Here is a 12,733-nt window from a genome sequence, read left to right on the forward strand (position 1 = left end):
GTTTAGTAATCTCTAACCTTATTAGTTGTGTTTTTACTACCATTTTGAGATTTTGAGCCTTCTTGCTATGTTCAGAAAGCAAGACTAGTTATCTTGAAGATAAGAAAGTGAGAATGAGAAGTTATCATTATAAATTGCTCGAATCATATTAAAAAAAAAAAGCAAAAACATGCAAGAAAACACCATCAAGACAGAAAAAAGAAAATGGAAAAAAGGTAGATGCTACTACTAAACCCATAAAAATCAAAACCAAATTAATTTCCTAACTTAATTTTCTATCTTTCCTCTGGCACAGGCTTCCAGCTCCTAGAATTTAGTTAGTCAGTAGAAACATTTCCAAGTGTTACTGTGCTGCAGAGCCAAGGTTATTGGGCACCAGACAGTCTGTGTTCATGGCCTGTAAATAGCCTGTGAAAATACAGCATTCTAGGCTGCCAAACAATGATCACAGGCCAAATTTCTCTCACTTGGAAGATGAAATTTTAAGATCACAAAAGACAAATGAGAAATAAAATGGCACAAAAAATTGTTAAAGTGACATAGAATAAGTTCTTTATCTTAAGTTAGCTCAGTTGGCAACACTGTATTTCTGAAATAAATTAAGGAGATAAGATCACAGCAATTTTGGATGACAGAGATAAACTGAAAAGATCACTCAGTGTTCAGCTCAATTCAGCATCAAGACTGTGCTTTATATAGAACATTACCAAATGCAAAGCAATAGACCACATGCTCTGTGATTTATTGGTTCCCAGGAACCAATTTAACCTTCCCTGATAGAGCGGGAAATGTTGATCTACACATCTCACTATTTCTGTGCAGTTTGCAGAATGCATTTGTGTGTGCTGTGTTATTTGACATGGAAGCTGTTTTCCATGAGACAGGAAACTGGCACAGACATCTACCTTAACCCTGGAGGCAGATCCAGGCACTCGAAGAATTCCTTCAGTTTCTAAACCAGTTTCCTCAAGCTTGAGCAGCAACTGAAAAAGAGGCAAACCCAGGAAAATACTCAGAAGTATTTAAAAATGCCATTAACTATTTTTAATATAAGTCTACTTGAAACAAACCTGAAAAAAAAACAAAAAACCAACAAGCCTTTCAACATAATCTGCTAATGAAAACAAGCTTAGGTAAATAAGCCTTCATAATTCAATCTCTGTATTCCTGACTCTGAAACCTGATGTATAAAGAGTACAGAAAACTGATAACACAACAGCCGTCCTTGATGTGACACTTGACACTGCTATGGAACAAGTAACATATAAATGCATATGCTCTTTTATTAATACATTTATATACTATATGTTAGGTTACACTGGGTAAAACTCAGTGTTGTTTTGAGGAAAACTCAATCTCTGAGAAATGCTTAAGTTTCTCCCTGAGAAGCACAATGGAATGGATTATAGATAACATCTGTTTCTGTGACCTAAGAACTCAGATTAGAAAATGATCACAGGATATTTTTGTTTTGAAATTTCTGTGAATATAGAAATATGCTTTGCACTCTAACTTGTTATTAAAAAATAGTGTTTTGGTTGGACAAGATTTAGAATAAACAACAACCAAAAATAATATATTAGCATTTATTCACGTAGCTCTGGATTTTCAGTACCAGCTGTACTTTCTATCTTTCAGTTTCAAATACTGTTGACAGAGGAGCCAAGCATTGCAAAGTCATGTAAATATTCAAGTTCTGCCGGTCCTTCCCCTGACACTCCATGCCACTTCCTCTTTTCTCAGTATTTACAGCTACATTTTTTGGACTTTCAAGTCCCTGTTATTGTATATGTGCTTGTGTCTCTGTATACATCTCCAAGACATCTGCTGGATGTTACTGCTTTGTCAAAAGACCTATATAAATGATATTGCCTCAAAGGAGAAGATACCACAACCACATCCAATCTAGAAATAATAGTTAATAACATCTTCAGTTTAAATTCATGAAATTCAGTTTAAAAACATGAAATTAAAACTGTTGAGAGAACTCACTTCTGCTGCTTTTGCACACACACACAATTTTGCATGCCTGTTTCATGTAATAAGCCTGATAATTTGCTTTCCAAGGTTTCCTGTGTGGTACCATATAATTACAAAAATGGAAAGAGGTTCCCACTGTAGATAAGACAAAAAAGCAGAAATCTGTAGAAAACATCCTGAAAATTGTAAAGCTTACATCTTTTCTTATCTGATCTGTGTTCTGGGTGCCAATGTAAATGATGGAAATGCCAATCTTAATGACTGAACAAACTGTATTATACTCACTTTTTGAAAGATGAGAGGAACTTTTATACCAGGAACCTTCTTTTGATCATTCTCCAGCAGCACTGTGAGGGGGACTCCAAAAAGACCATTTTCTTAAAAATAACAACACCACATGAGAAAGTGAGCAAATACAGACTTATACATGTCTTCTTATCAATGCTAAGCAGTGCCCAGATGGCCGCCATGCAGATGCCATGGTACAGTACCTCGTCTCCGCACCCTCTCCGCACGGTTCCTCTTCAGCTCTACGCCTAGGGCATCATAGAAGGCTGTTAGCTCAATCAGGGAGAGGTAGCGGATCTTCTTCATGTCTTCAGGAGAGAGATCTCCAACCTCCGTCAGTCCAAATCGGCTTTTCCGAACAATGAATTTCTACAGTAGAGATGAACTGCATCTTAATTCGCACTAGAATTATGTGCAACTTTTTGTTTTGAAAGAGATGCCCATATTTCAGAAGAAGTCAGCTAATACCAAACAGCTGAACTGCAACTCCATATTTTAGCCTGATAGGTTGAAATAGCTTGCATCCATCTGAATTGTAATCAACCTTCTTGTTTATCATGTTCCCTTATAGTTCAGCTGGTATCACTGGGGCAAAGGTCTTAACTTCAGTGCCCTGCCTGTACTCCAGTCTTGAAGAACAAGCTACGTGCTAACTAAATTTCTGTCCAGTTTCAGCAGAATATAACATTGCTTTGCTTCCTCCTCTCTCACACTGTCTTTGAACTCTGCTGAGAGAGCTGACACGTTTCATCATGGATATCGTTGTATATCCAATGGTGATGGGGATGGATGAATACATTTATGCTCTGCGTGTTTCTATTAATTTATGAGATTTTTAAAAGGGAGTTCAGACTAAAGATCTGAAGAAAAACCCAGAAGTAAAACCACTTAGTTCTTATGCCAACATGCCTTTTTTCTGGTAGCTTTTAGTACTCAAAAATTGTATTGGCATAGAAATACAATTCCCATAAGCTAAGAAATAATTCACTTGAATAGGCTTAGACTAAAAGATACTTAGTAATACTGGGGTATGTGAAGATGTCTACATATTTTAGAAAATGAATTGTCATGAACCAGAGCCAGAAGCGTTGCATCATGCCATAAGCATTTGTACAAATGTCAGAAAGAAAAAGCACCGATGAGTTTTTGATTTGATTGCTAGAAATAGTAACAAAATACAATATAAAGCATGCATTTCAAAGCATTGTGGATCTTTGGTATTGTATGAGGTTTTTTTTTTTGTTTTGTTTTTTATGTTAGCTGTAATTTAAACAAGAAGTTATTAGTAAGAAATACAAATAAATAGCATTACCAATCACCTCCCTCCTTTAGGGGACCAAGTAGAAGCCCAACTTTTAAGAGGCTTTTGCTCCTGGAGATTTCATTCCAATCCCCTCATTTTTGAACAAATTTGGATTTAATGTATCTTTAGATGAAGCTAATCAAATATATTAAGGAAAAGGCAAGAAAAAAATTCCACTAGATTTCAAAAGTAAGAGAAGACAAAGGACATGTAGATCACATATATTTAGGTTTCCTAAACTGCATTGCACATGGCTTTTCAGCTGGGGCTGAAAGAGTGCAGGGGATGGAATAATGTATTTGCAGGATTTATGAGGTATTTTAGGTAATACTCCTTCCTCTGGATGCAATAATTTTATTGTTACTCTTATGCTGAGACTTAATAATGCAACAAAATTTATGTGGAAGATGTAGAAGCTTAAGTATTTCTACTCCTTTTTAGCTCCATTGATGCAAAGCATTCCAAACCAGTCAAAGTCAAAGAACAGTAAATCATCTTGCGGAAAAAAAAATTACAGAGTATGCATGTTTTCCGAGGGGGAAGGAAAATAAAACATAGGGAATAACAAAATCTGTTTGCAAATATGCCTGTCAAGAGAAAAAGACAAACTCTCCACAACAAATTACAAAAGGGAGCTACAGTAATTTTTCATATTGGTTTGTTGACTTCTAGTGTCATAATGATGTGATGCAGTACAGATCAAAGGTTTGGGGCCTCTTTGTTGTGTCTTCTGTCATATTTTTCCAGTGATATTTCTTACTAATAATGGAGTCATACTATGCATGATAGAAAATTACAGTAGAAAATTAAATAACTACCATTTTGACTAAGGATCATGTCTGAAATGGTTTGACATGTTGTCTCTGTGTGGAAACTATACAGTATACTTAGATGTGTATGAATTGCTTACTGAATTTTTGTTCTATGATATCTTTGATTACGTCACATTAATTATGGTTCTTTGTTCAGGAAATAACATGTAACCCAATGCAGAAAATGATGTTGAGCTTGCTTTTTTGGAAGCTGCAGAGGACATGATGTTTTGTGACACAGAATGAGCAAGAGGCAATTTCATGCAAAGATATTTTACAGTCCGGGCAACTATGGGGAAAAAAAAACAAATACCATGAACCAAGAAAATGCCAACACCAACCAATATGATTACTGACTTCATTTAGAAAGTCTCTGTCTCTGATGAGCTGGCATATTTCTTGTGTACTCTTCCAAGTAATCAAAGTGTTGTCCTACATGCAGAATAGTCCATCTCAAACATAATACTGGCCTTTTAAAACTTATGCATCCATAAGTCCAAAATATTCAATGCAGCACCTTTTTCCTGCTAGTCATCAGTTTCACTGCTATGTCTACTAAAAAGTCAATGTCAGAGTGGTTGCAGAGAACAAATTTTCTGTGTGTATGTGTGTGTGTGCGTGTGTGTGTAATGAAAGTGGGAGTCTTATATTTGCTATTACAAGGAGCAAGGAGGAACTTTTGTTTTTTGAGAATTACCATGAATGTAGAGAAATCCTTATTCTTCAATGGATGCCAAATTATCTCCAAAAAAAGAAAAAGAGACACACTAAAGCAAATGGATTTCACACTAGTTGCAGCCTGCTTGGTTTCCTATCTCTCCTTTCAACAAGGAAGTTCGCTTCTACATTTCTGCTTCTTCCTTGGTGGTGCCTGAGATACACTGATAATTCTTAGAGAATTCAATGCCTGTGTGGATAGCAACAATTCAGGACCTCAGGAAACTATGACGTTCAGGAGACGTTTCCAAATAATCTACAGCTATTTCATACATTTCACCAAAAAGGTGGTATCTTGAGCATGAATTCAAATCTTCAGGAAGCTCTAAGGACAGATAGAAATAAGAAATTATCTATTGAATTCAAGGGATAATTCTGGAAAATGGCATGGCCACTTATGTAGTCTTGTTGGATGATACAACATGGTAAACTTCCCTTCATTTCATTCATGTGTTATCTCCTATAGTGGAATTGCACTGAATACTGATAGGAGGCAACCAGTACTGATACAGGACTAAGCTTTGCTTTTCCCCCCTTTATCTGTGAAGCAATTTTGAATCCTGTCAATAAAAGCAGATAATCAGTGGAGGAAAAAATAGAAGAGCTGATCAGTAATGAAAATGATTGCTAGTATTAGTACCAGTAACTGGTCTTCATTTTTGATGTGCAGGCAATGCATTATTTGTGGATTCAGTTACCCATGTTCATCTGTGATGGGTACAACTTAAAATGAGGCTTGAATATCCTGTTTACCTTTGTGTCCATTTGGGAATCAGTCGTATGGCAGAATGGTGGGAGCCCTATATAAAGTACACATAGCAAAGTACAGCTAATGTGCCTTAACAGCCTCCAAGGTGCCGAAGATATAAAGCAGGAAATTAGTAGGCAAAAAATACAAAACAACAGCAACAACAACAAAAACCCAACAAAAACAATTGAGGAAATACATAGAAAACAAACTTACTGGCAAAGCAGAGTCTTCCTTTCTGAACCTCTGGCTCTTTGTCCACTCTCGGGTTTTTGGAAGGACTGTAATGGATTCTGAGAAAGAGACCTCATAGGAGAGCTCTTCTGTTATAGACGAACTGCCTTTATCTAGTCCACAGTCTAGACAGCTATTAGCTGAAAATAAGGGAAACCACATATGAACCCTGAACGTATGCTTGCATTCAGGACAGAGACATTAAAAAATTGAACCATGATGACAGAAGTCTTAAGAAAATAATAAAGGAAGTGCTTCAAAGAGGAATTTCAGTGTAAAACACAATACGTTCCTGTTTTGTCTGGAGGAAATAACCCCTCAGAAGTAAAATCCCTATTTTCATGTTAGATTATTTTACTTGTTGCTTTTCGTGAGAAAGGTAGTCAAGTTGTAACTTCCTGTTTATCAGGAATTACCAAGATTTTGTACTCTATCCCTGTCTATCTAGGCCAGCAAACTCTGCTGGCATTTGTGTAATGAACAGTTAAATCCAAAAGTTCCTGACAAGAAAAAAAAAGAACTGTCGACACAGATTTTCAGGTCACTGTTGACTTTTTTTACTTTTTTTAATCAGCGACATTGTGCATATATTTTACATGGTCACATACATACATGCACAAATTTCTTACAGTCGCTCTTTCAGGTGCGTAGCATTAAAGCAGGACCCACTGTACAATCTTCTTACCATCTGAAAAATACTATTTCTACTTACTGCTCTACTTTAAACTTCAATTGATTCCTGAAATTAGTAGATGCCAAAGGAAAATTTCAGAAATCAGTACAGCCAAGTCCAGAAATATCCTATTGTCATGGAATCCAAAGTGTGATAACAGGCTTGAGTTCCAGTGTTGTCAACTTTTATGACTCATCTCTCACATTTCAGGGCAATTTAACATTTTTTATTAAAGTCCAGCTCCTGGACTTGCACAATTGGTACAGTATAATGGTTTTCATTAAAAGAGATATCAAATTTCAGCCCCCAGGACTGCAGAGAAGATTTTACTAATGTGACACAACTGCATTCAAAAGCTGTGGAAAATCAGAAGTTGGACTCAAAAGCATTACTCATTTTATAAACTTGTTCACGCCCCATGATTTTTGAATAATTGGATTTTCAGATGAAGGTACTTAATTACCTTTTTAACACATTTTGTTGTGGGAAACTTTGTTTGGAAATTCTGGTATGAAAAAGTTTGGGGTACATTATTAGATGGCTTCTGATCTGTGGTCATAGATGTTACTCAATGGACAAGGGATTTTAAGAAGCATTCCCAGACCACAGACCCTCACTCTCCCATAGTCCTGGCTGTTTTTTCCCCTGTCTGTTCTAATACAATTACTTGCAGGGCAGAGGTACCAGCAGAACAGTGAAATGGTCGGGCTGTGCAATCAAGATAAATGTCTGTGGCACTATATAAAAAGGTGAATATCTAAGGGACTCTTTTAGAAGCTCTTTATATATATATATATGTATACACACACATAAAATTTAATATAATTATACTAGTAATAAATTAATACTTTTAATTATTCTTTAGTTAAGCCCTAAACAATGATGATGGAAAGCGCATCCTAAACAAAAGATGGACATTGCCTTGGAAGGCCACTGACAGCTAATTGAAAAAACAAGTAAAACAGAGCTATCATGTCCACTAGTGCTGTCAATAACCATTAGGGCAAAGTGTTTAAGGGATGTCCAAACTGACACTATCAGTAAACTAGAATAATAGGGGAGAGCCAGAAAAATGATTATTTCTAATATTACAATATCTGCAGTACTGGAGAAGAAATATGGAGAATACATGCATCTTGTTACGATTCTTAGCAAGAAAATATACTGTTGACATATTTGGGGCAAATTCTGCACCATATTGTTTGAAGATTACATTCATAATCCCAGCCTTGCAATGATCAGTACATTTTAGATATTGACATCTCAGAGGCAGCAGTCTGTGTCTTTACAACACCAATCTTGAATGGAAAACTTTGGTTCCTACATGACAATAAGCTTTTTTTGCTGAAAACGTTCTAAGAAAATATATGCAGCATAACCCTAACGTGAAGGAGGGGTCTAAGCTCAGAACCACAAAAGGATCTCTCTGTCTATCATTTTTCTAGGAGGAAGTGAACACTGATTACACGTTGGCATACTCACAGCTAACTGATTTCCAAACTGGCTTCTGCCCAGGAAGCTGGATACCATTAGAAGGAACTGGTGACACTGGAACTGTCTCAAATGTGGGCTGATAGGCAAGGAAAAATGATCAGACTACAGTGAAAGTCAATGTCTATGGACAGAAACTGCTACAGATTAAGAAACAGTGAATCATTCTCAGCTTACGCTCTTTGCCAAGTTTAAACAACCTGTTGTGATTTTTCATAACTGAGTACATTTTTCATAACTGAGCCTCAGAATTAATCTTCCCCAGGCTGCAAAGATTTGAATCACGTTGAGGTCAGTGATATTGCAGCTCACTGTAGCTAATGAGTCCTGCCCTGCATGATGACTGAAATTAGCTAAATAAGTTGCTATACAAAACTGTACTAAGTGAAAGTTTTCAATTTGTAATCCATCCTGTTTTTAGTCACTTTGCTCACAAATCTTGTGGACACTGACACATGCTGAATATTCCAAGCACCTCGCAGACTGTTCTCCACCAATAGGTTATATGCTAACACCTTATCAGACAACTGAAAATATTGTTTTGAGGGGAAAAAAGACATTAATTTCATCTTTCTACTGCAGAAATCATTCTGCAGTGTGTGAAAATGGGGAAGTATGCGCAACATTTTGGAATAAGGGCTCTGAAGTCTGAGGTGACATCCAGGCAGAATCACCTCTCCCCGTCTTCTTGGATTTGCCCTTGTGATTGAGAGGTTTGGGCCTGATAAAGACAAATCCAAGCATGTGTGTGAGTATATGGAGAGTAGCATCCCACCTGCACTTCACTTTTTTGGTAAACAAAAGGCAATAATTAAAAAATGCTCTGAATGGTATCAAGTAAAAACCACTACAGTGCTCCCAGCCAGCCTTATATATATGTTTTTTGGCTGTCCATTGTTTCCTACTTAGGGACCCCTGCCTGAAACCTGCTACGTCCGAACCCTGAGTCTTTGGGGCAGCCCCCGACTTGCTGAACACACAGCTAAGAGCCCCTACGAGGCTGGAGCAACAGCTCTTAAATTGCTCTCTAAATTGCTACATCGGCTTTTTATCACAAAGCTGCAGTGCCTCATAGCAGTATTTATTGTTTTTTCCTGATAAAAAGATGTCATGTTTAAGAGGCAGGCAGCTTTTCCAATTGCAAACCTGAAATAAGAGTACAGTTGTTTTATTCGGTTTTATCCTCTAAGTTACTTGGGTAACAAAGTCAAATGTAACATGAATACAATCTCTCCTGAGAGAGTCCATTTAATGGGCTGCAAACTTGATAGCAAACAGGATTTGAATCACACGGACTTCCTTTGCCAGTACACCATACAAACCACTGATTTTTTTTCATGGAGAACTGTATGATGCTGTCATCATAAAATCACATAACACATCTACAAATGTTTTTCAGACATAAAAAAAGTAATGTAAATTTCAGGTGGGAATATGCAAAAGGAGAGGTCTGTAAAACTTGCCTCTATGATTTCAGAAAATTAAACATAAGCGTAATCATTCATCTTCCAGATGGAGGAATTAATGGTAAACAAGCAACTGGCTCATCTACTTTTGCTACTCAAAATGTCTGACCTTACAATCAGAATCAGAATAAATTCACTGTGAGACTGGCTTATTGAGGAAAAGTCTTGCTCCATTGATACACAAGTGAAATCAACAGTGAAGATGCTGCCACCAGCAGCTTCTGCTAAGCACAGCTGGATTGGAAAATGGAGCTGAGAGCACAGTTCTGCCTCTCACTCAGCAGTGCCTGAAGGCTGCTAGTGCTTGTGGCAGCTGGATATCAAGAAAACATTTAAACAAACGAACAAACCAACCATATTCTTCCTCTCATTTCCCAGCCTTCACAGGGAAAGTATACAAAGAAAAAAAAATCTCTTTTTCCATTTGTCATAGTTTTAGGGTTTTTGTTATCGGTATTCCACATCATAACATTGTGTAATGCACTGGGAGTTAAAGAGTAGAAATTTCCAAATACAACCAACAGGAGCTTTTTATTTATTATCCTGTTTTGAATCTTAGGGCAGTAGGGATAAAATCTTTTTAACAAATGATTTTTTTTTGGTTCCTTATTGTAAAAAAGATTTTAAAACTTTGGAATCTTATGTCTTAATGGATGCCAAAGGCTGAGGGTCAAATTGTGTCCTTACCCAAATTAAGACAGCATTATTCATTTGGCTGGAGGTCCAGTCAGTGCAAGACTTCATATATCCTCATTTCTTACTGAAAGTGATTCAATGGAAAGCTCTCAATTCCTGATACTACAAATGAGCCCACTGTTTACTAGCATAACATACACAGGAATTTCCAATGGGGAGAGGAAACCAGAAGAGCAAGAAAAAGATGGAGATGAGATAGTCATTTCTTTAGTAATTAACCTGATTGTAGAAGACATAAAAATAAATTGTTGGAGCACCAAAGCAACGCAGTTCTGTTGTCTGCTCTACAGCTAAGGAAAATAAAAGAGGTAGCCCTATAGCTCTAGTCAGGTTACAAATTGCCAGTACTTTAGCTAAATTCAAATCTTTCTCTTCCTTCTTTCTCTACCCTGGGATGTCAACTATTTATACAGTTCAATGGTCTTGTAAATCTCATCTCAGGTGACCCTAGTGAGCTAATCACCTCTCACCATTAGGCACTGAAAGGAGTAATCCATCTTGTGTCCCATCCCCTGTAATGCTCAGGTTGTTGGGAAGAAGGTGTAAATCTATCCTCCTAAAGGGGAGGATTATAGAGTTACCTGAAGCAATTAGAGCTGTTTGGCTATTTGCAACCTATTTATTTCTGCCCCACCTGCTCTCACTTCCTATTAAAAAATTATAAAAAAACAAACAAAGAAACAACAAAACCGGATGGGAGAGCAAAGAACTTCCTGCATAGTCTTTATACCAGTATCTTTTCAGCAGCCATGCTGAAAAGACTTGCTCCTCACTGTCCCCTCTGTTCTTGTTTCTTTTGGAGCTTTTTTTAAAATCCAGATCACTTTCCCAAACCAATTCATCACAAAGATTCTCTGACGGCTGCAGTGCCATGCTCAAAGACTCATCTGAGCATGAGGACCTGCTTTAGCTGCCACTGCCTCACACACAGCTGTTCAGGATATGAAAACCTCAGCTAACGCCCCCTAAAATTCTGGTCTGCTGCATTCTGCAAATGCATTCACACATCCATCCATCCCAGAAGAGCTGATAATTAGGATGGGTTTTCTAAATCCCATAAGAAGCAGAAGAGATAGGAGCAATGGTTAATGGGAATATTTAAAGGGTGTTGGGAACCTTGCAGGCTTTTAGAAATACAATCTGCTTTGTAATCTCTTGGAGGGTGATGATGGTGTTTTCTGCAGCTGTGTTTGTATATCTGTGTTTAACACTTAGGCAAGCATCCTGTAGAACTGCATATTTTTGTGGGAAGAAGTAAAGGTCTTAATTACATTTTCAGTCTTTTTTTTTCAGGTTCTCACAATGCAAAACAAATGAGAGAACTGAATTTTGGAGGATGTAAAACAATGAATTAAAGGACAATGAATGGGAAGTTTCTTATTCCTTTAACAAGTGAAAAATAGCAGAGAAAAACTAGCAGGTGAAAAAAAGATCAATAGTGTGCCCATCTGAGTTACAACCATTGTTTGCCTGATTTAAATTTGTTAGAAAACTTAAGCTTTGATAGATTATTAAAAATTATAAGTGCTTTAACGCATACAGATACTTGAAACAGAAGTATGCTAATCTAATAAATGCCATCAGCTTTTTAATGTTCATGCAAACATGCTAAGCATTTCTCATGCAAGAAAGTCTGCCCACAGGAAAATACTGGCTGCTTCTGGAAATATTTGTGGGATTTGTCTATCACATAGAGGTGAGGCTATAAAGAGCCCAGGTACTTTTAAGTGGAGACAAACAAATCAATCCACTAGACATTATATTTGTTATCTTAAAATAATTATGCAGCTACAATTTTATTTCTTTCTTCTCCCTCCCCTACCCCTCCTTTTTTTAAAAAATTCATTCAGGATACCAGTTCTTGAAGAAAAGGTAGGACAAATAGAAAAGGATAAAACAATTTCATATAAGAAGTTCCCTAGATTTTTGTAATAACAAAAAGTTTAATTTTAAAGGTAAATTTGTGAGCTTATTGGTGGTCCCCTAATAACATATAATGAGTCACTCATCCAAAATCAAATGTTGCTTTGGGCTGAATTTGCGTGGCTGACTGCATTCACCTAAATCAAACAGTGAAGGGATCAGAATTGGTGCTTTTAGAGCTATCCTCAGGGAAAAATGGATGAATCCACCAGGGGCAATGCTTGTTTCTGATGCTGTGAAATAAATGAATAGTTAATAGATTTTTGTTGGCTATGTAAGTGAAATGTAACTGCCAGCATACCAGTTGCAATTGTGCTGGCAGGTGTTTAATTGCTTATGCGTATTTGAACCCCAGTTGCTTCATTAGAGAAGCTTTACTTCTCTGCTGGGACTGTTGAGAAA

General features: G+C 36.9%; 1 protein-coding gene across 1 annotated transcript in view; it reads right to left on the minus strand.

Moving 5' to 3' along the window:
• Positions 1–12,733, minus strand: part of ARHGAP28 (Rho GTPase activating protein 28) — a 74,080-nt gene that overhangs the window by 16,814 nt on the left and 44,533 nt on the right. Inside the window, 5 exon segments of the mRNA XM_003204978.4 lie at positions 906–983; positions 2,266–2,357; positions 2,472–2,637; positions 6,065–6,222; positions 8,238–8,325. Of these exon segments, the coding sequence (XP_003205026.3) occupies positions 906–983; positions 2,266–2,357; positions 2,472–2,637; positions 6,065–6,222; positions 8,238–8,325 (582 nt within the window).

The sequence above is a fragment of the Meleagris gallopavo genome, chromosome 3 (assembly GCF_000146605.3).
Source record: "Meleagris gallopavo isolate NT-WF06-2002-E0010 breed Aviagen turkey brand Nicholas breeding stock chromosome 3, Turkey_5.1, whole genome shotgun sequence".
In the NCBI taxonomy this organism is placed as follows: domain Eukaryota; kingdom Metazoa; phylum Chordata; class Aves; order Galliformes; family Phasianidae; genus Meleagris; species Meleagris gallopavo.